General features: G+C 49.9%; 1 protein-coding gene and 1 long non-coding RNA gene across 3 annotated transcripts; one reads left to right on the plus strand and one right to left on the minus strand.

Annotated features, from left to right (window-relative positions):
* The first annotated feature begins 28 nt into the window (after window positions 1-28).
* On the plus strand, window positions 29-21,382 carry ANP32A (acidic nuclear phosphoprotein 32 family member A). Of its 2 annotated transcripts, none has more exons than XM_065689038.1 (8): window positions 29-243; window positions 15,357-15,506; window positions 15,657-15,779; window positions 17,098-17,296; window positions 17,503-17,601; window positions 19,103-19,200; window positions 20,153-20,213; window positions 20,392-21,382. In XM_065689038.1, exons 1-8 carry the CDS (start codon window positions 190-192, stop codon window positions 20,451-20,453), a joined length of 846 nt encoding a protein of 281 aa, XP_065545110.1. In that variant the 5' UTR covers window positions 29-189; the 3' UTR covers window positions 20,454-21,382. The 2 variants fall into 2 exon arrangements, with proteins under 2 accessions (XP_065545110.1, XP_065545111.1); XM_065689039.1 differs by lacking the exon at window positions 29-243 and adding an exon at window positions 11,188-11,205.
* Window positions 275-1,579, minus strand: LOC136019148 (uncharacterized). The gene is made up of 2 exons (XR_010614760.1): window positions 1,445-1,579; window positions 275-809 (listed from the first exon to the last, which is right to left on the minus strand). It is a non-coding gene; the product is annotated as an uncharacterized LOC136019148 (long non-coding RNA).
* Window positions 21,383-27,795: the final 6,413 nt, after the last annotated feature.

The following is a 27,795-nucleotide window of genomic DNA, read 5'->3' on the forward strand; positions in this document are numbered from 1 at the left end:
GGCGGTGTCACTCAGCGCGGAGCCCCCGGGAGCGCCCGCCTCCGCAGTTATCAGGTTAGTGTTCGCCGCGGTGCTGGGGCTCGGGATTCCGAGCGGAGCTGGGTGAGCCCTCAAAGTCCCTCACCGCGGCGTCGGGGGGGTCTGCATCGGTGTCACTGCGAGCGGAGCCGGGGACCGCCAGCCGCGGACATGGACATGAAGAAAAGGATCCACTTAGAGCTGCGGAACAGGACGCCCTCAGATGTAAGCAACGCAAAAATAATGCTAATAATAATCACGATAATAATAAAAACCCATCCCGCGTTTATTTTTATGATCTTATTTTTGTTGGTAAGGGGTGCGCATCCCAACCCCTCGCGGGGGAAACCGCTGCTGCCCTTGAGGTGCTTACCTGTGCGCGGAGGGGATGGGGGGCTCCCCCCGATTCGGGGTGCCCCAAGCGCGTTAAGGTCTAAAGGAGGGATGTTGGGGAGCAGCGGCTGCTCCTGACCCCCCCTCCCCTTAAACCGAGCGCGATGCCCGAGGAGGGAGGGAGGGGGGGTGGGGGGGAAAGGTCTGCCGGGCGTTTAAATAAAATAAGTTGGTGGCTCCTCTCTCTCGTGTTTAGTTGGCAAATATTTGTGCTGGGTGCTGGGCAGGGAGAGGCCGGCGGGGGCTGCGAGCGAGTTGGAAACGGTTTAGTTTAAAGTGCGTCTTCGTTTCTTTGCAGTGATCAGGCAGGAGAGACTGGGGAGCCATATTTGTAACTTTGTAGTCCTCATGAACGCGCCCTTTCTCTCTCTCTTCCCTCTTTTCCCTCTCTCCAGATGCTGAGAAGATAAAAGGAAAAGAATTTTTTAAGGCAATGCTCGGCGGGGTTGGGTTGGTCTTTTTTTAAGGGGGGGGGGGGGGGGGCAGCGATCGGGAATCGCCGCCGGTAGCGCGAGCGTTGAATTAATAATAATAATAATAAATTATGGCACGAAATACACGCACTCTCCACCCCCTCCATCCCCACACACGCACAAAAAGGCTGGATGTGTGCGTGTGCGTGTTTTTCTCTTCTTCTTCCCCCCCCCTCTTCCCCTTCGCTTCCCTTTTCCTCCGTTTCCCCCCCCCCCCCTTTTCCCCTGGGGCCGGACTTCAGGTTGTTGTTCCGCGTCTGGCGGAATAAACGAGCGAGCGAGAGAAAACTTTGTCAGGACAAAAAAATTAATAACACGATGTTAATGATCGGAATTGAACCCCGCCGCGATGGAGCTGCTGGCGGAGGTGGCGGCGGGGGGGGGGGGGAAGCAGAGCAGAGCAGGCGCGGCCCCCAACCCGCCTGGCGGGGGCTCGAACCCGGGTCGCCAGGGCAGCGGGGCCGCCGCCGCCGCCAGGCCCTTGCATAATGGCCGTGGAGGGCGAGGTGCGCCCCGGGCCCCGGCGCGGAAGGGGAAGGGGAAGCAGGGGGGGAACGTACCTCTCTGGGGGTAGGGCGGAGGCGAGGCCCCGCGGGTTGCCGGTGGCCGAGCGCGGTGTCCGAGGGACAAAGGCGGGCAGGCCGGTGTACCCTGCGCTTTAAAGTTTAAAAACTCCTGGGCCGGGAGGAGGAGGAGGAGGAGGAGGACGGGAGAAGGAAGGGGGAGGAGGGCGCCCGCCACCGCCGCGGCACACGCCGCCGTCCCCGGCGGGCGCTGAGGCTGAGCCCCGGCCCGTTGTTGGGGCGCGGGGGGCACAGTGAGGCCGCCCCGTCGAGCCGCCGCGCTGCCAGCGCCACACCGCAAGTAGGACGCGGCGCCATGTTTTTTACCTCCCCCCCCCCCCCCCCTTCGCCTCCCTCTTCCTCCTCCTCCTCCTCCTCCTCCTCCTCAGCCGCAGCGAAGGAACGGCCGGGCGCGGGGTTTGGAGCCGGGAGGGGAGCCCCGGCCCGGCCGCCTCCCTCCCTCCCTCCCGGCCGCCCGCTGTGGCTGTGCCCGCGGCTGTGTGGAGGTGCGACATGGGCGGAGGGGGCCTCCCCTTCGGCGCTGCGGGCGGACGGGCGGGCGCCCTCTCCGACATGACTGCCAGCCGCCGGGGCTGCCATTTTGTCGCCGAGCGCGGGGCGGGAGGAGGCTTGTGACGGCCGCGGCGAGACGAGCCAGGAGGGTAAAAAAAGGCGCCTCCCCCCCCCCCCCCCCCCCTTTATTGTCATTTCTAATTACTATTATTTTTAATTATTATTCGGATTTAATTCCGCGGGGGCCGCTGGGGGAATGGGGGGGGGAGGTAAAGGCCGACCCCCCCCCCCCCCCCATGCTGTGTGGACCGGGCCCCGACGGTGTGAGGTGCCCCCGGGCAGGGAGCGGGGAGAACGCCTCCTTCCTGGGCAGGGCCCTGCGGGAAGGGAGGTCTCTGCTTATGGAGCTCCTGGGTTTTAATTACCCTTATTTTTAATGATTTTTTGGCCTTTTTTTCTCTTTGTTTCCGGTCGATTTTCCATCGCTCCTACTGCTGGAGGCTTATTTAGCGTTTTAAAGGCAAGACCTGCGGCTTAAAAGACTTGATCCAAAGTGTGCGAGGTATAAACCACGCTTGGGTTTTGTTCTGGTTTTGCTGTGCTCTGTGTTAGGCCGTAGGAAGTTGCGAGCGCTGTGATCTGCGGGGGGTTCTTGTCCCTCCGTCGCTCGGGAGCCGGCAGCAGTTCACTGTAACCTAAGGCTTATTGAACCTGTCACCACGTCTTACCTGCTGGCCTTTAACTGTCAGCGAGTCGTGTGTCTCCTGCCTCCCGAGGTCATCTCCTCCCTTAGCCGAAGCTTTCTAGTTCCGTATGGAGGGGGATAAAGATGCCAACTGGGAACAGTTCTGTTTAGAGCCATTAATTACAGATGTGCGCACGTGTGTCGGGCAGCATTAAGCGCGTGGTTTGAAGCCTTGTTTCTTTACCTCTTAAAATGAAATCCAGCTAAACCCCCCGAAGGCTTTAGCTAAAAGACTTGGAACTGGGGGTCAGAAGCGGCCCTAATGCCGATATCGTTTACCTATGGATTTTAGGAAGTCTGGGGGCATGAACGGGATGGTTCTGTGCATTGTTTTCCCTGGTTGCTGCTTTGACAGATAGGTAGGATCATTATGTTCGAACTCTTAAGCTCAAGGTAAATAAATCTCAGTGAAAATAACCATGAATACACTTGTTTTGGGAGTTCTACCCTATATGCACTCAGGTTTTGTGGTACATCGTGTATAGCCTCTTATCAGAGCATACAGGATCATGACTTTTTGTAAATCAGAGTTAGATAATAGGATGTCGATAAGGCAGTGTGGTTCTTTCTTAGCGTAGATTGGTCTGTTAGAGCTTGATCTGCCCCATATACTTCTTGTGTGGTGCTGTGCAGCTGAGCTAGCTGCTTTGAGCTCTTAAGTCAGCCCGAAAGGTTACGTGTTGGCTAATAAAACATAACATAAATGGCCTGAAGTGGGTTATAGTGGCTTGTGTATTTCAATTCTCCCTCCGTTTTTATATGAGTTCGGTGTTGGTGAGAGCTCTGGGGTTTTGATGCTTGAAATCTGGTTTTCTGTGTGTTGTACAGCCAGAGTTGAGGTTGTGCATCTACTTTGTGCCCAGAAATTTCAACCTTTTATCCCATCAGCCTTTGTCACTTTTGTCCCTGCTTATCTTATCAATGTGGTTTTCTATTATAATTCTATTATAATTAACTGCCTGCTGGAAATGGGTCAGATACAGTTATTTCCCATGGGTTTCCTCCAGAACCAGCAGCCTGTAGTGGTGGAACCTCTGACCTTGCGGGGCGGGGGGGAGGCTCACCTGGATGTATTTGGGGCCATTCTTATTCATCCCCTTTGTAAACTCATTAGTAAAATGCAAAGACTGTGGAACAGGTTCAGGACTAAGACTCTTAACCCTGGGACACAGAGGTAGGCTTTTGACATTGTGCCCCACACTCATCTTCTCTGGTTTACAGCAACTCACTGGTTCATTTAGACTGAGGATTTAGTCCATCAGCTCAAACCTGTGGCAGTGATAAAATACTGATGCTAACAGTGAGACTTTCCTACAGTTCTGACTGTGTTGCACTTTCAGGCTTACTTGTCAGTCTGATTTCTCACTGGGCTTCTGTAGATTTTAACACTAAGGGGAAATGGGATGTGAGCATCTATACACATGAAGAATATAAATAAAAAGGCTCTTTTCCTCAAGCGAGTTCCTTGTTGTGATACTTGTGAGAGCTGTAAAGAGCTTAAAGTGACACAGATCACTTCCAAAACCTGCGTTTAGAAAATACTCTGGTCTTGTGTATGGGTGCAAATACAGACTCTTTAACTTTGCCCAGGCTGAGCAACCTCAAAATAGGAAGAGGTGTGAACAAAGTGGGATAGGTTGTGTCTGGGATGGCATGAGATCAGCACGTACAGCCTCTGCGGGGTGTGCAGATTACCATGGGGTTTTGCAGACTTGCATCACTTAACTGCTGATTGAGCTGCCAGCAGGGCAGAGATGGCCCAAGAAGTAGCTGTCCCCTTTGGAAACTTCCTAAGTTTGTGCAACAGCTGCTTTTTAGGGCACTGAGTTTCCAGATGCAAGTGTCTGTAATGAGTATCTAGATGGATGGATGGATGTTAGTCTTGGAGGCACTGCAGCCTGCAGTATCAGGCTGGTGATGTGCGAGCTGTCCTTACTGAGTTTCAGACCAGTTTCAGAGCTGACTGCTGGCCTGACCAGGCAAATTCTTTTCTCTCAACCTGGACTAAGTTTTAACCATATTAAAGGAGCTGTGAACGTGGGATTGAAAACCAGTGGAACTAAAAGTCGTTGCCTCGTTTTCCCACTTCTCTGTGACGCTGCTCAAAAGTAGCAAGGGCAGATTTTCATTTATTTAACCCTCGTCTCTTGAGCATTCCCCTTTTAAGCAGCACTATGTGAAGTACAGTCACCAAATCTGCTGTATGATTCAGGTGTGTGTCCAAATCTAGCTTGATAAAAGTGCATGAAGAGAAACAGCAGGTTTGGCTGATGTAAGTGTGTTGTAGTCCATCAAGAAACACATCTTCTGAAGAAAGACAGGTTTTTGTCCTGCCCACTAAGTGAAACAAGTTGTTGAAACAAGGGAAAAAAAAAAGCTGCTTAGTACAAACCTTCCAGGGTTAAGCCTAACTGTTATAATCCACCCTTGCAGCAGGATTTGAGTGTTCTATATCAATAAATAGAATATACCTTTCCACTGTTCTGCTCTAAAGGTACACCAAAAACTCCTGAGTGTTTCAAGGTACCATTAATCATGTGCGGTGATTTAGGGCTTCTAGAATATCTGTATTTATTGCTGTATTTAAAAGAGCTTTTTGTCTGTCAGTGGTGCATCTTCAAGTGTACACTGAATGATGGCATGAGTATCGGTGGCTGCTCTCTTAAATTTTTACATCCCATGAGGCTGATGCTGGCTGAATCTTCCCGTTTCATTCATTCTGTGTATTACTCCCCCCATCCTCCTTCTGGTACAGGTACAATTGGAGAAGCCTGAAAATTAAGAACTGGACCCATGAAAGGGGCGTGGGTGCTGCATCTTGAATGTTCTCTGAATGAATTAGAAGTCAGGGAAGGTTTAAGGGGTTTGGGGGTGGTTCTGGTTGGCACACCAGGATCCCAGGCACTGCTGGAATTCCCGAGCTGTGCCTGGGAGGGAGCAGGATTCGCCTGGGGTGCCAGGAAGGGAGGAAAGGAAGAAAAGGAAAGGGGGAAGGGAGGTCCTCTCCTCACCACCCACCGAGCCGGGCTTGCCATTTGTGGAACGTGTGACAGCTTTTCAGCAGTCCTGACTGACAAACAGCTCAGCTCCATGAACCAAGCCCTCTGTGTGTGCAGTGAGGTGCAAGTCTCAAGAGGGAAGAGAGAGCAGTGATGGTTTTGTTATGCTTTGGAGTGATGGGCACTTCTCGGCTATGTGTGACACTGCTGGACTTGTTCTGCGTACAGTTTGTTCCTGTCTCCTCTCTTGCTCTCGCTATCCTTCAGACAAAACTGCTAGTAAATACATAGTCTGTACTTTTTTACTACGTTGCTAAAATCAGTCCTGAAGCCCTTGTGTGTGTAAGCATGACCTTTGAAATACTTCCAACGAGGGGGGAAAACGCCACAGTGGTTTTCCTTTACACCACCGTGTAGAAGTTGTGCTGTGAGCACTCGTTTGTCCGACTTGGTCTAGTGAACACTTTCCCTTCGAAGCCATAAAAACCCCTAGGAAGAGCTTATCTTTTCACAAGTATGACTTGCTAATGCATTCCTCCAGCAGCTGACATCTTCAGAGACTGCTTTCTCTATTAAATATGCAGCTCTTAAAATTAGTCTTCATTTAAATGCAGTGTTCCTTTTTTATGTGTGTCTCTTTGTTGCTGAGGGCAATTCGGAGTACGTGCAACCGAACAAACAGCGGCTCAGCTAAATGCTTCTAACTGAAGAGTTTCTGAATTAAAGGTGCAGTGGGATCTTATGTTTTGCTTCTGGTTTATTTAATAATAGCTGGCAGTGAACGAAGAGCACTTGGGATGTGGTATCAGACACTCTGTTTGTCAAATACAGAGATAGCGAGACGTGGAGCTGAAGGGACCAGGCAAAAAGTCACTCTCCCCAGCCAGGAGCAGAGCGAGATGATACCAGTTGAAGGAAAGAGAAGCAAGTAACATTAATGTGAATATTAAAAAACGTGTAATGCGAAGATCAAGCCATTTAATCAGATATTTAAACTAGAAATATTTGGAGTTTTTTACAGAGTTATGCTGCTAACAGTAGAAACAAACGTGGAAAGTAGCTCCATGCTTTTGAATGAAACAGCTTTCCCTGTCACTGGAGCGTGTTCTCCATTCGTTAATTACTGTGTTGCTTATGCATATGGCTATACTGACCCTTGTAAATGTGTGAAAGTGTATTTGTGTGACTCACAGGGTTTCTTGGTTGGGGGGATTCCTTGTTTGAGGAAGAATAATCTGCCTTTGTCTTTCTGGAAGTTCCTGAGTGCTGGAGATGCCTCATAATTAGATAAAAGGTGTAGCCAAGAACTGCCAAGCCTCTTCACCCTTCTGCCACTCGTGTGTTTCACTTGGACCTTTAGTTTCTCATAGAACAGAGCAAAAGCATGTAAAATGAGTCGGAGCCGTATGTAGTGCTCTCAGGGTTTATAGCTCTGCTGTGTAAAATATTAAGAGGGGAGTAAAAAATAAATGTATTGATGTTGAGCCAGATTTTTTCTGAGCTGCGCAAGCAGCCCTTAAGCTGCCTCTGAACACAGAGCAGGTTTGACTTAAAGAAATAAATGGCACACAACAGCAGTCAGACAGACAAAACGACTAATTTCCCATCTCTCCTCCCCTGCACCTTTCCCTTTGCTGGGGTAGGGGTGATGCAGAGCCCACCATACACATATTGTGGCCAGCAGAAGGAGGACACCAACTGTGCTCATCCTTGTGGGAGAGAACACAGAGGGAGCCCAGCCTGAGGGGACTTTAAAAGGTGGCTTTAAACTGGTACTTTACTGCATCACTTTGAACTTGGGTACAGTGATTTAACAAGCTGCTTGAGCCCAAACTGTGACAGATGTCTGCAGGCATGCCCCTGTTGTCACCGCATCGCAGTCCCTAAGCAAATGTTTTCACGCAAGTCCTTTATTGCACCCTGGGGTAAATCTGAGTTCCTTTATCATGTGATTGATGGATCAACTAAATTAAATACAAAGCTCTTGCTGGGATATAGACAGAGAGTAAACCTGTATGAGAACAGTGGCATTATAGTTCAGAGACAGCAGTAACAGGATCTGTGCGTAGTGGTGTTCGTAGTGAAAAATATGAGAGGCACCAAAACTGTATCAGTGCAATGCTGGAAGTTTAATTTTGGGCTTTAAAACCGTCTGTTGAAGTGTGCAGAGGTATTGGGAGTTTCCAAGAAAGAGATGCAGAAGAGGAATTCTAATACAAAAGTTTGGGGTTGTGTCATTTTGAGCAACCCTAGATGAATTTTGAAGGTCCAGTAGTAGTTTCACATGACTTTGTTGCAAGAATTTGGGAGTTCCAGATTGGTTGAAGTGGTATAAAATAGGCAAAAGAGCTGGAAGTGGAGCAGGTCGCTGTTGACCCAGGCTGTGCTGGAAGCTGTTGTGTTCAGCACTTGTGAATTGCGCAGTATCAGAGAGGCCAGTCTGCTGGTGGAAGGGACACCTTTGTTCCAGTGTGGGGAAAATCCTATAAACTTCAGCCTGGGGGGAATTCCCGCAAACTGGAGCCTGAACTGCTTTGAAGTCCTGACAGGTGTCTGGCATTCAGTGACGCTTGGACATGGTATCCATGATGATGGTAATGGAGCAGTGCTTACAATTACAAGGTAGACTTTCTAATCCCATCCAGTCCTCCTCAGCTGTCAGTCACTGCCCCTGCTAATGCAGTTCTCAAGTGCTCTGGCTGCTCCTCATCTTGCCTGTACCTCGAGGGAAGTGGTTTGTGTTACGTGGCCATTTTTTGCTCAACGTTTCTCCCTGCCCCAAGATTGACAGATTCTTTGCTCAATACAGTGATGACCAGAGCCTGTGCTAAAGTGATGGTCCTTAGCTATCTAGTTTAAGACATGTGCTGTAGGGTAAATCTCAGATACTTGTAATGAAGGCTAGGAAGGACTTAAAATCCCAAATCACATACTGGTTTGGTAAGGAAAAAAAACTTGCCTAACTTTATTCTGGTTTGCTTTTTACTTGTGCATCTCAGGGGTGGAAGAGGATGTCAATTCGATTGGAATTTTCCCTTTCCCTATTAAATTGACTTCTGTCTGTGGGCAGGTCCTCATCCCGGAGCATCTCCACTGAGCTGCCCAGGAGGAGCAGCTGGGGACTGCTCCATGGAAGAGGAGTCCCTTGTGGCATGCAGCCAGTGCAGTGGCTGCCACAGCACCTGCTTCTGTCCCTGCCTGCGGGCAGCATGCCAGGGGTAGGAGAAGGCTGAACAGCTCCTAAGGTAGGTCTTAGTTGATGTGCAGCAGTCCAGTAGCTGCTCTGATTTGGACAAGGGTGGTGTTCTATGCTGCTTTCCACCAGGAGCTGGACCTCTGCACTGTGTTTGTATCACAGGGGGCTCTAACGTAGCTAGAGATCAGTCTTGAATGCAGGTGGCAAATGGCATATGGTGCTGTCTTTATTAAAAAATACATTAAAGTTCAGTTCTTCAAGTTGGTTACCTTCTCTTGATCATCTTAGAGCAGAAGTTGCATTGTGTCTTTGAGCCTTCAGAGCAGCTTTGTCAGCCCAAGGTGTGAAGTATGGTTTGTCAAACATTTGTTGCCCTAGTCACCTTCCAGATAGTATCTGACGTGGAAATTCATGCAATATGTATCTCCTGCAGTAGTAACTTTAGGGGAAGCTTGTAGCATGAGGGTGGAGAACATGGTATCCTTGCCATCACTGTGGATCTAAGCATGAGTGATGGGCTCCTGCAAGACTTGGGCTGTTACCTTCAGCTTTGTCAAACCCATGCCTTCTCCAGCAAATGAGGACATTGTGACTGGAGGGCTGGCTTCTCTTAAACGTGCTTGAGCAAACTGAATGGCATAGAAATCTGAGGAGGTCCATTTCTGCTCAGGGATCCCCACATGTGCATGAGTACAGATCTAGAGTACAGTACAAGAGCTCACACAACTCTTGGCAGTCTGGTTGCAGTAGGCAGCAGTGGTCATTCTTTCCTGTGGAGCAGTGCAAGGCTTTGCATGGACTGTGCAGGCTTTTGACACCACAGAACCGCCAAAGACAGAAACCAAATGTCTTGAAGAAGTGTTTTGCATCTGGGAGAGAATAAAACTGTCTGTGCTTTCAGAAGTCTTTTGGACTTTGCTTCCACTTTCCACAACAGGTTTCCCTTGCTCTTCCCTCCTTCCTTACCACAGCTGTGCCCTCTTCTAAGTGAGGTTTCCACTGGATTAAGAGGTCTTAAGGACTCTTGCCCGTGCTCCTCTGGATCGTTTGGTTGCGAGCTGTGCAAGACCAGAGTTAACACCCTCATCTTTACCTGCTTTTTTCAGTAAGAATGCCACATAGCGGGATATTCCTGTCCTTGGGGTACCATATGCAACGTGCACTTCAAAAGCATCTGGTCCATTGTGCTGAAAATGAGATGTTGCAGCCTTTGCTGTTCCTGCTTTTAAAGCCTGCAGAATGGTGTTTGTACTTGTAAATTTGCTTTTTATCTTTTAAAATCATATTCACAGCCATGTCCTTCTGTCACCTTGTTAAGCCTTCAGTTACAGGCTGGGATTTGGGAACTTAGTACCAAGGTCATGGATCTCCCTGCCCATGGGTTGGAGGCTTTCTGAAGGAGAGACTTCATCTTTTTACCAGTTAGGTTGGAAATGCAGACTTAAGGTGGTAAAATGTGTGGCTTAATAGTTGTCTGTGTGTAATTATGTTGTATTGATTGTGCTTGTGTTGCTAACTGGAGAGTGTGGTCCCTTCAGGGAGGCAGGGGCAGGTCTGCCAGGTACTGTGCACAGCGAGCGAGACCCAGATGTCACCAGTGATGAATCCTAGAAAATCCAGTGGTTGCTTACCTATCCACGGTTGTTTGTCCTTACCCTTGGAACAAGTTGGAGTCTCTCAGTAGACCTCATGGCTATATTAAGGATGGCATATGCATTTGGGAACGCAGCTTAGTGTAGTAACCGTACTAGGAAGCGAGTAAGAGTCCCTGGTTATCAAGGAGGCAGTAATGTAGAGTGTGATGTCGTGGAGGTCGTGAAGAGATACCCGGGATGCTGTAATCTACAGTAACAGTGCAGTGTGTGCTAAGAGAGAAGTGATGTCATGTGCTGAAAGTGTCTGAGACCATTGGAAATAGAACCAGGGATGACCACAGGAGAACAGGTCCAGGACACGTGGTCTGAAGAGTGTGTTGGAGAAGCAGCAACCTCCTTGCTTATGTGCGGCTGCTGAAAGCAGGACTGATACCAGCAAACCACAGAGCAACGCTCGAGCGAGAGCAGGAGGCAACCAGGAGGAAGCACCTGTTCTGGCAGATGGCACCCACCAAGCCAAGGGGGGGACAGGGGCAGCAGAGCCATGGGCCACCCCAGGAGTACAGAGGACCAGGAGAGGGCAGGCTGGGCAAGGAACACTCAGCAGTTGAAGCTGAACAATCCCTACCCCAGCACCTGATGGTGCATTATCACAAGTGCTGTCGAGGACATGGGTATGTGCTCTGGGAACCAACCTGGCCACCTGCATGGTAGGTTTCGTGCTAGATGTTCACCTGCAGGTGCCTTCGTGGCTGTTTAGGTGAGCATTGAGGTGTTGTTTGCAGTGGTGTGTTGCCTGTGGTGTGTTGCTCCTCCAGTGTTCCTCACTGAACAGCAGGTTTTGGAGAAGATAAATATGGGTTATGTGGCTTGTCTGTACTAGCACTTACATTAGTACTTGCTCCAGTTAGTGCTTTGATTTGCTTATGCGTTGTGGTATAGGCAGTGATAAGGGTAATGAAGTTGTATCTTCTTGTCTTTGATGCAGCTAAACACAGATTAGCTGAGGACACTTATTCCCTTAGCTTCTCTCTCCACATGTGTTCTGATTGTCCTTCCTAATTCTGACTACTCATCTACGTGTCTGTAGTATTAGAGGCTGCAGTGTGATAGAACTGAATTGGTTCAGACCAGCAGAGGCTTGCTCATCTCCTTCAGGTATACAAGAAGACTCAAAGGGTGCTCACCCAGGCTGCTTGCATCAGGCAAAAGTTTGTTCTGTGTTTTGGTGACAGAAGATGAGAAAAGAGATGTAAAAACTGTAGTCTTACTGTGTGTTTTCAGGGAAGCTCAGTAGATGTTTGGAGAGTGATTCAGGAGCTGGAATTTTCCTTAAGATCACAAAGACTTCTGAAAAACAAACAAGGAATAGGATTTTAGTCCTTCTGTCATACTTCTGTGGTAGTGAGCTGGTTTAGATGGAATGTAGCTTTACTAAGGTCACCTTTCCACTTCTCCCTCTCTGTATACTGACGCAGTTATGTGCTCGCTGTCAGGGCTGTAGTGTGCCTGGATGAGGCCCAACATCCTCACAAGGGGGCTAAGGCTGGAGAAGAGACCTCTGTGCAGCAGCCAGCCTGTTGGAAAGGTGCCCTGTTAATAAGGGGGGCAACAACACTGCCTCTCCAGATAGCTGCAAACCAGCAGGCCTTTGAGGAGGAGAAGGCAGGTCAGAGTGGAAGGGGAGGAAAGCAGGGTGCAGAGGACTTGCAGGCTGAGAGGCTGTGGGTCATTTTAATACTTAATAACAACTGTATAAGCTGATGTAGTTTGTACTGCTTGTACTGTGTGCAGGGGAATTGGGTTTGATGCAGCAGTGAGCGTGCACGTGGCAGCGAGTGGGGAAAAGGCCCACACGCTCTGTTCATCCTCCTTTTGCACATGTGTTTTCTATGGGATTCTTAAATCTAGAAGTTAAAGCCATCTTAATTTTGATCTTAGTTTTACTTTGTGTAGTCACATTCATTTAGAAGCAGTTCCGTGTGTTAATACACCTCTAACCACATCAGCACTGAAAGTATGTTGCTGTGGCTGAACGTGTGGAGCAGTGGGAGCCTGTGCTCTGCTCCTTCCTGAACAAGCTCTTCAATTCTACCACTTGCAAACCTGGCCAGATTTATTCCATTATAGTTTCCCCATGGAGTCGTTCTGACTGTACCGTTGCCCAGTATCTCGGTGCTTGGCACAGTGAAGAGAACATGGCAGTTCTGTATCAAAGTTTTCTGTAAAGCAGACTAAAAGTAGAAGCAAATTAAAGGGTTTTTCTTATGCATCCATGGCTTTTTCCAGCTCCCCCTCAAATCTCTACCCCTGAGGGAGCTTTGTCTGGTTCCGCCTTTGCCTCTCCTCCATCCTTGGGGAGGATGAAGGGATGGATGTCCCACCTCCTGGGGTATGAGTAGCTGCACTTACTCTCTCGCTGTGAGGTTTAGGTGCTGCTTCGCTCCATGCCTTTGGTCTGCTGCATAGCTCAGAGCCAGTTCTGACTCCACACTGTGCTGGCTGCTGCAGCTGCGAGCATTGTCCCTCCCTGAACTCCCTCCCGCCTTGCTTCGCCTTCCTACGGGTGCTCTTGCAAACTTCCTTTGTCGAGAGGATGAGGCAAAATCCCGACCTTGTGCTCTGCACAAGCAGCAGCTTCCCATGTGGAAACCAGGCCCTTTCTGCAGAGACCCTCTCCTGCGGCACAGGCTCCTTTGCCCTCCTTGCTCCGTGTCTGTGGGTGGGTCGGATGAGCCGCCTCACTGGGCAGGGGAGATAACGGGGCAGGCAGGGCCATGCTGTGCTGGTGAGGAGGGATGCAGCGGGCAAAGCAGCTGCTGGATGGGCTCAGTCTGGGGGGGAGCTTCTTGTATTTAACTTCTTTCTTGGCGGAAGCTCAGTGTGTGTGAAGCAGATGACTGAGCAAACTGTCCCCACACTGGTCTCACTGGAGGATGCTGATGCTTGAATACTGTTACAGGCAGGGGATACGTGTGTTTGCCTTGAGAATGGCTTTCCTGCTGTCTGCCTTTCAAAGCAAGAAGGCTTTATTGCAGTTTGGTTGGGTTTTCTTTCTCTCCCTCACTGGAATAGATGCAGTTGGGATCAGGAGCATTTGACTTGGTCTTTGAGTCCTCTAAGCAGCCTAAAATTCTTCTGGAAGACTATTGTGTAGTCATTCCCTATCAGAATTCTTCTAGGAAAATTGTGGAGTCTTGGAAAATGTATTTCCTGTCTAACGCTGATCCTCCTACTCTCAATGAATCACTTGTGCTCTCGTGTTGCTTTGGGCTCCTTTCCCTATTGACTTCAGTGCTGGGATTTAATTAGAAACCTAGGGATGTTGTTTGGAGCTATAAAACTACACAGGATTCTTCTCTGTGCAGTGGGATTACACTCATAAAAAAATTAAGAAAATTAAATATTTGCATATTAACTGTCCATGGTGCGAACTGAAGAGCTGCTTCATGGTTCTGCATACGCCACTCCTGCAGACTTCCTTTTATCCCGTCCCCAGCGTAAAGCAGCGTTCCCTCCCTTTCCAATCCTGTAAACAGACCTTGTGCATGGGATGGGGTCTGTAGTACACACAGACGGGTGGGTTTTCCTGGGGGAGAAGTCAGAAAAAGCACAGAAACTAGAAGAGGGGAGATAGAGATTAGACATTAGACAGCTCTTCCCCGTGAGGGTGCTGAGGCGCTGGCACAGGGTGCCCAGAGAAGCTGTGGCTGCCCCATCCCTGGCAGTGCTCAAGGCCAGGTTGGACACAGGGGCTTGGAGCAAGCTGCTCCAGTGGAAGGGGTCCCTGCCCGTGGCAGGGGTTGGAGCTGGAGGAGCTTTAAGGTCCATTACAACACAAACCAGTCTATGGGTGTTCCCCACATGGCTGAGCCCTTCCTGTGGAGTCACAGCCCTCAGTGGCAGAGCTTCCCCAGAGACTCACGTTAGCAACTGACTCGAGTCCCGCAAGTCTGACCTAGCTTAGGGTGAAAAGAGCAGTTTTATTCAGGGAGGGAGTGTATTTAGGGGCTCTTTTGCATTGATGCTGTTGTTCTGTGTCCGTTGAAGATCACACCTGCAAGAAGAGCGGTGCTCTGTTTAAAAACAACAAAAGCCTGCGTTTACTTGCTGGGGCTGTCAGCTTTGGCTGGCAGGCAGCTCCTCTGCTGCTCAGCCCCATGGGGGCATTATCTTCACCTCTCCCTTTGAGCCTCCCCACCACAGCAGGGTGAGGGAGATAAGGGGTGCAGTGCTGCAGGAGAAGGATGCTCTCTGAACCTCCCTGCCAGCACCAGCTGACACACCCCTTGTGGTTCCCCAGGAAAGGAGTTGCTTCTGTGAAGATCTTCCCCTGAAGTACCATCATTAAGCTGCCCTAACAGGAGGGCTTGAGGTCTGACTCCAGCGGGACCTGGTTTAGGATCACCAGTACCAGCTTCAGGTTTCGAGAGTGTGTGAGCTCTCCATGCTTGAAAAGCTCAAGTAGTGTTTTACACTAAGAAAGAAGCTATTTTAACAACTGCTGATAGGTTGTAATAGGACCAGTTGTACGGAGTGTCAAAGTTGTAGGTGAGCTTGGAAATAAATAGATTGGTTTCATGTTCCTTAGAATGCTCACTGCTTGCAGTCACCAGAGACAGTGCTGCTTCTAACCACCGCATCGGGTAAGCAGGGATGAATGGGTTTGAACTGTTGATGTTGATAGAACAAAGGGTAGGCGGCTGAAGCAAAGCCAAATACCTGTGTTCCTGAAACACTGCTAAACCAGAATTCCTTTCAGTTTTGCCTCATCTGTGTCATTCCTTGCTTGTGAGGGAAATCTTTATCTTCCATGCAGGACAGAACATCTTAAGTGTTGTTTGTGGTGTTGTCTTTGCAGGTTAAAGAACTTGTTCTTGACAACTGCAGGTCGTACGAAGGCAAAATCGAAGGCCTTACAGATGAGTTTGAAGAGCTGGAATTCTTAAGTACAATCAACGTAGGCTTAACCTCAGTTGCAAACTTACCAAAGTTAAACAAACTTAAGAAGGTAAATACAGTGTCCTGTGTCATATCCCTCCCTCTTTGCACTGTACCGCATCTGTAAAGGTGTTGCTCATGTAGAAAGTGATGTAGCTGACCACACTGCTTTGTGATCCGTGTTTGCACTGAAAACTCAAGATGTTTCTGTGCCTTTCAGCTCGAGTTAAGCGACAACAGAATCTCAGGAGGACTGGAAGTGTTGGCAGAAAAGTGTCCAAACCTCACACATCTAAATCTAAGCGGCAACAAAATAAAAGATCTCGGTACAATAGAACCTCTGGTAAGTTGATGTGATGCAGGGTGGAATAAACCCCATTTTGCGATGAGTAGAGGCATTATGGGCTTGGAAAGCCCGCAGAAACTTGTGGTGGGGTGTCTTTGGCGCTTATCTCTCAGGCCGGGTTGCTGTGGGCTCAGCCTGCCTCGGGGCTCTCCCTCCGCCCTGCCCTGGGGCTGTGCCGGCAGCGAGCGGCTGCTTCCCTCTAGTGGCTGCTGGGGCTGGGCTCTGCCCACGGGCGCTGTGGGGATCACCCTGGCTTTCCATGCTGGTGGGGGCTGTGGGGCTGTCTCCACATGCTCTGCTTGAGCTTGGTGTGTTCTCCCTGGAGTGTTGGGTCTAGAACAGCAGCCACTGCTTCCACCCAAGGGTGCAGCGTGTGGTGTTGGGGGGACCAGCTGCAGCCCATGTGCCTCCGTACTGGGCTTGCTTGCTGCAGCTGGGCAGAGGTTGCTGCTGGTTTCCATTACCTCTCCTGCTCATGGTCATTATACTTCTTATTTCAAGTGCTGAGATCAGGTTTGCCAGGTTGCAGTTCATTCCGATTGATGTCAAGTTCCAAAAAGCACCCAAGTGTCAGTTCTGGTGGTACTGTTTTCTAGTTTGTGGTTTGTGTGCCCTTTGCTCTCTAGAATGAAGAGGTTTGCTTCATGCTTATTTCCCAAATGCTTCCTTTCAAAATGTCTCAAGGAGCAGTTATCATCTTGGATCTCCTTTCCCGCAGCAGAAGGGGAGAACAGAGCTGTTTAAGTCATATAGCAAAGAGATGAGAGAAAGGATTGTTGCTGCTCCTGGTTTGAGGCTTATTGTTTTCTTGGTGTCACTGTTGCTCTACATGCTTAACTCCAGAAGGGAGATATTTCATAAGATCTGATACAAACTCCCAACTGCTTGTGCTTTTATTGGTAGTACTTTGGAGTGCTGTGGGCAGTGCAGACCATCTCCTACTCCTGTTCAATTTCTTAGAATCCCAGACTGGTTTGGGTTGGAAGAAACCCTAAAGCTCACCCGGTTCCAACCCCCTGCCATGGGCAGGGACACCTTCCACTAGAGCAGCTTGCTCCAAGCCCTGTCCAACCCCAGTGACGTTTCCAAACATCAGTCTTATGTTTGTGAGATACTAAACTTGAGAGAGAGCGTTTTCCACTCTCAGGTACTGAAACAGCACTGGTCAGGCTTTGCACATTTCTGTTCCATGCCAACTTAGCAGACAGAACCCCAAATGACCTTTTTGTCACGGGAAGCTCTTGAGTACGTGAACTCTGGCCGCTGTTGCATTCATTTTTGTAGCCCTGAACTTGAGACTTCTCTTTCTTTGCAGAAGAAGCTAGAAAACCTGAAGAGTCTAGATCTTTTCAATTGCGAGGTAACCAACTTGAACGATTACAGAGAAAACGTGTTCAAGCTCCTCCCGCAACTCACATACCTCGATGGCTACGACCGGGATGACAAAGAGGCACCAGACTCTGATGCAGAGGGCTACGTGGAGGGCTTAGACGACGAGGAGGAAGATGAAGATGGTATGTGAATTGTGCTGCTTAGTGTACGTAAGTTAAAAGATCGATATGCTGCCTAGTACATTTTGCTTCCAGCTCTGACTTGTTGGCAAGAAAAGGGTGTTCTCAGCAGCTCCTTCCTGACTGATGTAAAGGAGAAGTACCTCAGTGTCCTCTGAAGGAACGAGGGGAAAGGAGATGGGCAGGGCCTGAAAGAGCTACTTTCTCAGTCTTATCTCTAGTGAAAGATCGGGATGACAAAGAAGCACCGGACTCTGATGCAGAGGGCTACGTGGAGGGCTTAGACGACGAGGAGGAAGATGAAGACGGTATGTGGATTTGGGCTACTCGGTGTATGTAAGTTGAAAGATTGATACGCTGCCTGTGGTATGTTTTGCTTCCAGTTCTGACTTGCTGGCAGGAGAAGGGTGTTTTCAGCACCTCCTTCCAGCTGACGGAAGTATCTCAGTGTCCTGTGAAGGAACAGGGGGAAGGGAGATGGGCAGGGCGTGAAAGAGCTGCTCAAGTCTTATCTCTAGGTGATAGAAGAAAGGGCTCAGGAGGAGGAGTAAGACACGGAAAGAGTTCAGGGAACAGTAAACTCCAGGGGATGAGAGCATAAAGCAGAAATGGGTAGGAAAGGATGGTGTGCACACGCTGCAGTTTTCCAGGAACAATACGCTTGGGGAAGTGTGAGCAGTCGTATAGAGCCTGATGGAGAGGGGTAGGGTGGAGAACCAGACTAGGCATGGGAAAAAGGGCTGAATCAAGGCATTTAGTGAAGGAGCCAGGGCATTAGTAGGAGTCTGGAGCTGCTCTGTGGGGGCAAAATGAGCTACTTGAGATGAGGCAGAAGAGAGGAGAGTGTACGTATTGCAGTCTGCCTGGGGCAGCTCTGTGAAAGGCACTAACGAAGGAGCAACTTTGTAGTGTTGGAAAACACACGGTGGGCCCCAGTGGGGTGCAGGTGCCATTGCAGCTCCCCACAGACTGCCCTCGGAGGCACCATGTACCGGTCGGATGAGTTTCTGGCTGGGTTTGGGGAATTTGCTAGACTCTTCAAACCCAGCTGCGCAGCAAAAGCAGAATAGCTGGACTTGCACTTTCCCCTCGAGTGCTGAGTGTGGGCTCTGGTGAGAGCAGCGAGTGCTGCAGCAGCGCCTGGCAGAGGCTGCCTTCAGCAGGCACAGGCTCTCATCACAGCACAAGTCTGGGCCTGCTTTCAGATGCGTGAAAAACCTCCAAAACACCATTCCTGCAGCTTGGAAAACACTTTCTGGTTTGTTGTTTTGGCTCAATCTCTTTCCCCTTGTAAAGAGATTGCAAACCCAGACGATGGATGGTGTGTGACCCCTTTGTGTTGCTCTGGTGGTATAAAGGCGAGGGGTGTCCCTTGGGGAGGGTTCCCAGTGCATGGTTGGCTTGTAAGGTTCTGCCTCATCCCTGGTGGGAGCAGATGGGCACTTACAGATGAAGAGCTGTAAGAGTCCCACGGGCTCAGAAGTGCGTGTTAGAGGTGGGAACAGGAGCAGCTGAAGCAGAAGCAGTCCTGAGGTGCCGTCACTTACTGTCAGGACCATGAGAGCCCTAAAGCAGCTCAGACTATGGGTACAGCTGCCACACCAGCCTGTCACTAGGCTAAAGAGGCCCAGGACCACGTTTAGCTCTGTCTAGCAGCTGGAGAGCTGCTTTAATTCTGTACTGCCCTTGAGCAGTGCTTTCAATTTGCTCCCTGTGTCGATGGGAGGTCAGATCTCAGGTGGCAGTGTTGGGGAGGTGGGGGGGAAGTAAACTTTAAATGTCTGAGTGGTTGATCTTGTTTGGCTGTAGAAGAGGAGTATGACGATGACGCTCAGGTAGTAGAAGACGAAGAAGACGAGGAAGAAGAAGAGGAAGGAGAAGAGGAGGACGTGAGCGGAGAAGAGGAGGTAAGGATTTATGCGGTTAATAATGGGTGTGGAATGAGTATGCTCTAACTGGGAATAGTTGAGTAAGAAGTGGACCAAGTATTGGAGGCTTTCACTACTCGCAGACTGTGTTTGCTTAACTCGAGAAGCATGGCTGTGGGGGTGGCTTTGAGGCGTGCCTGTCTATGAGCCAGCTGCCATCTAGTGACCATTGACATGAAATCATCCTGTTTATTGAGGTGATGTCAAAAATACCATCAGGAGCATCTGCAGGTCTGGTTTTGTGGGGCCTTTAAAGGCTGGGGTTACAGACAAGAGAGTAGTACATGAATTACTGACCCTGGGCTCTCAGAGCAAGGTTCCTTCTTGGGCCTGTACCTCGGGATCCTTCAGGATGCTTAAATTCTTTGTGTGGTCCAGCTTTTGTTTCTAAGGTGTGCTGAGCCGATCACAGTCTGCTGAGACCTTGCTGTTAGCACAGCCATTGGGATGGGGCTGAAATTTGACTGTAGGTGATTGTATTACCTGTCCTTCAGCCAAACAGCCTTAGCTACTTGACTGCCACTCTGGAATGGTTGAAAGCCTCTTCCCAAAACCAACATCAGCTCCTCAGGCTCTGGAGATGCCTGGTTGTAGCTCTCTTCCCGAGAACACGTACCTTCTCCTACAGACCAGACATCAAACTCAGGACATCAGAACAAAGTCTGCAGTTACATAGCAGCATATATATACTTATAAAACCATTTTCTTGCTGCAGATTTGAAGCTAGAGGCGGCTGTGAGGGTCGCCTCTGATTTTCTGCACCGAAACATCTGGAAGTGCATTGGAAGGGTCTGCCTTTTGTTTCGTTTCAGGTTAAGATACTTCAAGGACTTCCTCTCTGTTGCAAAATGCGGTTGGATATTGCCAGATTGGGAAAGGACTTGCACCAAACCCAACTTTTCTAATCCTCTATTTTTCTTTCCAAATGCAGGAGGATGAAGAAGGCTACAACGATGGGGAGGTAGATGACGATGAAGACGAAGAAGAGCCCGGTATGGCAGCAGTTTTTACTAGAGATAAAATACTGGTTTGGAAAGTGAATTCCCCTTTTCTGTGCTCCCGCTCTCTGAGAGCCAGGCAGCTGCCCCAGCAGGAGCCTGTTGAACCCGCTCAATTCCTCACCAGCATGAGGGAGCCCTCGTCTAACTCCAGTTGTGTTTTGTTTTCTAGATGAAGAACGGGGACAGAAGAGAAAACGAGAACCTGAAGACGAAGGGGATGAAGATGACTAAACTGAATAACCTATTTTGACAATTTCCTATTGTGATTTGACTGTTTTTACCCTGTATTTCCCCTTCCCACACCCCCAACCTTTATTTCCCCCCCCCTTTTTTTTTTCCCCCTTTTTATTTTCTGATTGTAATGTTGCTGTGGGAACGAGAGGGAGCAGCAGACTGGGTGGGCAAGGGAATAAAATACTATTTTTACTGCCACTCCTCCTCCTCTTCATTTGAAACCCTTTTCTTTTTGTCCCTCTCTTAGTCCCGGTAACTGCAATAGTAAGTATAAACCAAGTGGTAATTTGTTTCTTATTATCGGAGTGGATAGTTTGAGATTCTGAAAAGAGGAAAAAATGTAAGTGGAAAATCAGTGGATGAGAACCTCAAATATACCTATTTGGAATAGCGTTGGTTCGTTGGGATTTTGCCACCGCTGCCAGTCACTAAATACATGGAAGCATATTTTTGGGGGATGCTGCAAATTGAGGCCCAGCATCATCCCCCCACAGCAACGGGGGTGAGAATGGCATCTGGATCAAGTGATTTCTTTGTTGCCTGTCCGTCAATGACTGCCATTTTCAGCCAACGCTTTCCCTGCTTTTGTAGGTACCTTTCCTTTTGCTCTTTGTAAATAGTGACCAAATGGTTTTGGTTGGGGTTTTTTTTTTTGGGGGGGGGGGGAATGTTCCTTTGAATCTGGTTTGTGGGGTGAATTTGCAATCCCTCCTCTTCCTCACTGCCCTGTGTGTTGTGTTTTCCTTTCTGTTTATTTAGGGGGTGGGTTCCTTTTCCTTTGGCTAGGGTATAGCCAAGACACTGAAAATGGCAGGCATTTAAATATATATATAAATATATATAAAAAGTGTTCCTAATCCCTGAGTTACTAGTGAAATGAATCTGACAATTGTAATAAAACAAAATGTTTCAACCCTTTTCAATAAGGTGTGTACTATTTTGGTCTGTAATATATAACACCTAGTCGATTTGAAGTGATGAGAAACTACTTCCACTTGTGCTCTATACTTGGAGACTTTTTACAAACCTAAAGCCAGGAGGCAGTTCAGCATGTAGGGTAGGAGGTTTCTTTTCATACACTCAAGCACGAGATACTAATACAAAGTTGTATTTTCTTACCTAGTGGAAGTCAGTAAAATGACTGAAAATGCCTAGTGAATGTACAGTTTTACTTTCATATCCCTCTTTAAAATAGCTTTAGAAGTGACTTGTATTTCCTAGTCAATATTTCATCTGTATAAATACATTTGCAACAGTTTTGGTTTATTTTTCTTTTGGTTGGTTGTTTCGGTTTGGTTTTTTTGTTTTGTTTTTTTTTTTTTTCCCAGAAGAGCCAAACTTTTGAGTTTTATGTCTGTTTGTCATTGATGAATTTCAATAAATCTTTTGATACAAGTTCTCTGTGGCTTCTTTGACTAAAACGGGCCACTGGGAAGGATTCACGTACCTTTTAACAAGGCGTTTACAAAGCTATTCTGGTAAATTCCCTGGTATTTTTAGGAGCTTGATGATACGTTTTGCTCCATGAAAACTCCTCTTGGCCATGGTTGGGTGAAGCCAAGGGCGAGGTTGTGGCTTTAATGTAAATAACTCTGTACCATTTTTGGTGCGCAACAGGGGTTTCTGCAGGGTTCCCAGCATGATTATTGCACTTAAACGTGTGTTCATTTCTCCTGTTTAATCCTATCCCTGTTCATCCAGGCCCAGAAGAAAGGACTCTTGATTTCCTTCGGTGCATGAGGTCTGGGTTAGTGTGTCTGCAAGACAAGGGCTGTCTGCTGTGACTTGCCACCAGCGCAGAGCTGTCTCCATGTTTTCCTCTCTGTGATGAGCTGTGTATTAAAGGTGGGCAGCATAGCAAGCAGCATGTTCTCTATACTTACATAAGTTTCTATGCTGTGCAAGAGGATCATGTATTCCTTAATTGGGTCTCTTGTGTGGTGACAGGACAGGGGGAAATGGCTTTGAACTGACAGAGGGGAGGCAGATACTGGATATTGGGAGAAAGTTCTTCCCTATAAGAGTGCTGAGGCGCTGGCACAGGGTGCCCAGAGAAGCTGTGGCTGCCCCATCCCTGGCAGTGCTCAAGGCCAGGTTGGACACAGGGGCTTGGAGCAAGCTGCTCCAGTGGAACGGGTCCCTGCCTGTGGCAGGGGTTGGAGCTGGGTGAGCTTTAAGGTCTCTTCCAACCCAAACCATTGCAGGATTCTCCTGCAAAGCAAAGAGCAGCCGCCAGCCCCTGCATAAGGCAGGGGCAGGGCTAGAAGCTCTCCAGCTACAACCCAAACAGAGCCCTTGTGTCACTAAACCAGCTTAGCCTAAGAGGCAGTTTGGCTTTGTCCTGGGAAACTCAGTTTTCTGGGAAGTGCAGTTTAAAGGTCTGTAGTCTTAGAAGGCATCAGCAGGGGCTGGAGCTGGCTTTTCCTGCGTGATGAGCCTCTCCACATCCCAGAGACGTATCCATGCATGGTATTTACTGCGTGCGAAGCAGAGTCCCGTTCCCTGTTCAGTTCTGCTGGAGCCCTAATCCACCTGAATGATGAGAGAGGGGGAAGAGGGGAGGCAGGTACCTGATGAACAGCAAGGTTTTGACTCCTTGTGTTGGGAAAGGGGGAAACTGAGTCACTTCTGCTACTGAAAACAACCAGGAGGCTTGCCCAATGTGGGTCATTTCATAGTTACCCCATGTTCTGTAGCGTGTAAGTGCAGTCTTCTGCTGAGAACCAAGGGCTTGTTATCCTGAGTGCTCTGTTGCATACGTAAGCTCTGGCTGAAGGTACTTGGCAACTCGCAGCGATGCTTAGCAACTTCCCAACTCCTGGATAAAACCCAAGCCCCGGTGTTTTATAACAGCTCAGCAGGAAAACCCAGGTAGGAATAGTGTCAGGAATGAGTAGTGGGGGAGAGCAGCTCCTTCAGATGCCAGGGTTTGTGTCGCTTTGCTTTCTGCTCTCAGTTTGCCCTTTAACTGTGCAGTAGTGTGAGGAGCCCTGGTCGTGCTGCAGCCTGGGGCTGGCACAAGCTTGTTCCTGGGGTGCTTTGTTTTGTCTTGCTGTTCTGAACCTGTTCCGAGCACCTCAAATGTCCTGCTGGGGCTTTGCGGGTCGATGTGTGCAGGCAGAGACTAAGATGCTCTCAGTCCCAACTGTTACGTGCCGAACTGAATGTATGGGCACTGCAAATCTATATAGTCTTAATAGCATAATGGCCTGGGTGTTTGCATTTTGGCACCCTAGGGATGGCTTCTCTGTGGTCGATTTGATGATGCTTTCTTGTACCCGAGCTGTTTGTGGTGCTTAGAGCAAGAGCGGGCATGCTGCTGAAGGTCAGGATGGCCTCTTAAGCCCAAATCATTGTCAGCATTATCCAGTTATGCAAGAGGAGATGGCTGCTGGCTCTGGTGAGGCAAGGCTGGGCTCTGCAGCAGGTCCCCACCACCAGTTTAAATGGTATTATCCTTAAAACTCCGGATTTGTGATGGGAAAAGCTGTTCCTTCATCCTTTTGCCCAAGGGGGTACCGGCTGGTTGCAACAACTGACCATCCATACCTAAAGTGGATTCCTTAGTGACAGAGGAGGGTCTCCCCCTGCCCTGCGATGCTTTGGTGGATGTTAAATCACTGCCCTGGTCCTCTGCGGAGCAATCCCTGCTTCAACCAAGAATCTCTGCCAGTTCTCTTTAAAGATACCTGATGTTGCAGTAAGAGCGAATCATCCCGTGCCGAAATGCGGGCATCTCTCACGGTTACAGACTTCACCCTAGGAACGAGGCGATGGAGGATTTCCAGTCCACATTAAAGGAAGAAATGTACAGCAGGGTACTTAAAAACGAGACCTGGTTAGTGATCCAGCTGCATGGAGCTCATCCTGATGCCCAGCTTCCTGGAGGTCACATTGGCCTTTGTTACTGAAGGCAATGTGCTCATACACCTGAGACAAGCCCCGTGATGCTTTCCCTGTGCCCGGAGAGGCCAGGGCAGGCAGCAGTGCTCTCCCTCCATGTCCCAGCTTGCTGCTCTCTCCTGCTCATGCAAATAATTCCTCCCACCTCCATCTCGAAAGCTCTCCTCCTCCCTGCTGCAATGACAGCGCTTCCTGCAAGGGAAGCAGTGGCCCTGCACAGCCCACAGCTTCGCTCGCGGCAGCCCTCATCCTCCTGGCAGGCAGCAGCAGTGCCCTGATTCACTGCACGAATCACAGAGGGAGGATTAAAATCCCCCCGAGCAGCTCCAGTGCCTACAGGGAACCTGGAGAGGGGCTTGGGACAAGGGCCTGTAGGGACAGGCCAAGGGGAATGGCTTGAACCTGCCCGAGGGGAGACTGAGCTGAGCTCTTAGGCAGAAGCTCTTCCCTGGGAGGGTGCTGAGGCGCTGGCACAGGGTGCCCAGTGAAGCTGTGGCTGCCCCATCCCTGGCAGTGCTCAAGGCCAGGTTGGACACAGGGGCTTGGAGCAAGCTGCTCCAGTGGAAGGGGTCCCTGCCCGTGGCAGGGGTTGGGGCTGGATGGGCTTTAAGGTCCCTTCCAACCCAAGCCGATTTGGGACTCTGTGATTCGCACTTGGTTCCAATAACATCACCGTGTGCTTTCTCTGCTGTCAGCTGCTTGCTGTCACCGCTGCTTCTGCTCCTTCTGCTCAGAGCCAATAAAAACCCATTGAAGAACCTTTTGGCAAGACTCGAGCTCTCTCTTTGGAGGTTTTATTTTGCCATTGCGCTTGGCACTTGCCAAACGTGTGCAGAGAAAGGAGGTGGCAGCAGAGGCAGCACCGGGCGAGTGCTTCACCCTGCACATCCTTCCATGAGGACCACCAGCGCTCCCTGCTCCAGCACCACAGCTTTGCTGTAAGTACTTAGTGTGGTTTCCCAGTGCTGTTCAGGAAACACCAGGGGCCTGTGGCACCCTGTTTCCCTGCTGAACCGTTACGGATGCTGCGGCACATCTGGAGCACCACATCTGTCTGAAGCTATGTCCAAGCGCTGTCATCAGGCAGGTAGGGTGATGGGGCACGTGGCACGTAGCCAGCGCTCACCAGGACACAAATCCTTTTGGAGCTCCGTTTCTACACCGAATTCCCCTTTTGGTGTTTAAAAGCCTCCGGGAGGGGATGGTGAAGTTGATTCTGGAGACCTCGGCTCTCTGAGCATCCCCGGATCCTAGGGATTTAGGTCCGAAAGCAGCAGAATTCCTAAAGATGCACTGAATCTGTGAAAATGCTTCATGCTTTTCGCATGGGGGGTCCCTGGGTGCGTGCCTGGAACCGAGTTCTGTGAGAGCAAAGCTCCCCTTGCTTTTAAGTGTGTCAGAAAAAGGAGGAAGCAGCATCATCCTCAGCAAATTGATGGGAAACTCCCAATTTCATTAAAGCAACCCCCATGGGGGCTTCTCCTCCGCATTCGGCCCATTGTAGCCCTGATTTTGTGTCTTCATCTGCAGGTTCAGGGGTGTTTTCATCTCTTCAAGACACTGGAAAGCAGAGAATTAACACTGATCCCACGGCTCGGAAGCATACGAGGGGGCCGAGCGGCGAACAAAGCAGAACCCTCCAGGAAGCCGAAAGTAGGTCAGGTTGATAAGGATGAGCACAGAGGGACAGCAGGAACACGGAAGGGAAAAGCAGAGCAGGGGATAAATCACCCCATAGCTGGAAAGAGGAAGGGGCTGTTTGCTGCGGGCAGCTGAGCTCTTGAAGCCTTGTCCCTTTCCTTATCCCTGAAGATGCCCGCTGGGATGGGAGGTGGTTGCAGTTAGCAGCAGGACAGGAAGGGTGAGACCTCAGCCTGGGTTTGGATGGGGACGGCTTGGGGAATGCTGCAGATAAATGGGATGTGTGTGGATTACGGAGGCTGGGTAAAGCTCCTGGAGGAGCTGGTCCTGGGAAGCGTGGGGGGCTCTGCAGGAGGAAGGGGAAGGGGGGAGGCTTGAAAGGATCTAGAATGTCTGCAGGAAGGATGGGAGGGGGAAAGCAGGAGGTTACAGACCTCTTGGTCTCATTTAGACCCTGGAAAAGTACCCAGAAGCATCTAAAACGCATCAGAACCTCAGGTTCATCAGGGGCGAAGGGCAGGGACATGGGGCAGGGCTGGAGCAGGTCTCAGGGTTCCCAAGTAGCCCAAAAGCTCCAGGAGCAGGGGTGATGCAGCAGGCCCCTGCAGCGATGCAGGGTTGCACCCAGCTGATGGGGCCCTGTGCTGTGCTCGAGTCATAAAGTTCCAGCGGTGCAGGGAGTTCAGGGCTAAAATCTGATGTATCTAGTGCCCCCAAAATGGGTCTTTTCTGCTTAAATAGCATCCGGATGGTGCAGGAGGAAACGCTGGGAAAGCCAGGAGCAAGCGGAACGGTCCAAGAGGAGCAGCAGGAACCTGGGCCAGGGTTTTCCTTGGGAAGAGCACCACGGATTTTGGATGCATCCCAAAGGTTTCGGCAGCCCCATGAGCACGTGTGGCTGCTGTTCCCTGCACGCCGAAGCCCACCCAGAGCCCACGGGACAGCATCCTACATCCCCACCCCAGCACATCCCCTGCCCACAGCACCACCAGCCTTGTGCTGCTGTTTGCAGGGCTGGAGCTGGCTCGTTGATCACCCCGCTGTCATTGGGTTCATTGTGCATTGATTCAAGGGGCTTTGGAGAAACCTTGGCTCTTCTTTTACAGGAGATGATGTAGTGCAGGAGGTCCCAACACACCTCTGTGACTGAGGCCGTAAGACATCAGTAACCTCAGCTGAGCCGCTGCTGCTCTGCACAAAGCAGCTGAGCTGTGCTTCTGCAGTGCTTTCTCCTCCCAGTTATGAGATGGGATAAAAGCAGGAAACTCCAGACCCGACACCAGGTGATAACACAGTCCTCAGTGCCTGGATACAAGGGGAAATAAAGCTTAAAGCTCTATTTCCACCTGAGCAGCCCTCGTGCTGCCTTCTTGCTTGCTCTGGCAGCAGAACCACCTCAAATTTGGGGTCAATCTATGCCTAGGGGGGGTTATAAGAAAGATGGGTGCAGACTTCTTCAGTAGGGCCTGCAGGGGCAGGCCAAGGGGAATGGTTTTACCCTGCCTGAGGGGAGACTGAGATGAGCTCTTGGGCAGAAGCTCTTCCCTGTGAGGGTGCTGAGGCGCTGGCACAGGGTGCCCAGAGAAGCTGTGGCTGCCCCATCCCTGGCAGTGCTCAAGGCCAGGTTGGACACAGGGGCTTGGAGCAAGCTGCTCCAGTGGAAGGGGTCCCTGCCCGTGGCAGCACCTCCTTCCCTGCACAATCAGTGCTTGTGCTCCTTGTGCCTCACCCCTAACTCCTGTGCAGCCCACAGCATCACCCCGAGCATCCAGCCAGCATCAGTCTGTGCTGCGGG

The sequence above is a fragment of the Lathamus discolor genome, chromosome 8, assembly GCF_037157495.1.
Source record: "Lathamus discolor isolate bLatDis1 chromosome 8, bLatDis1.hap1, whole genome shotgun sequence".
Lineage (NCBI taxonomy): Eukaryota > Metazoa > Chordata > Aves > Psittaciformes > Psittacidae > Lathamus > Lathamus discolor.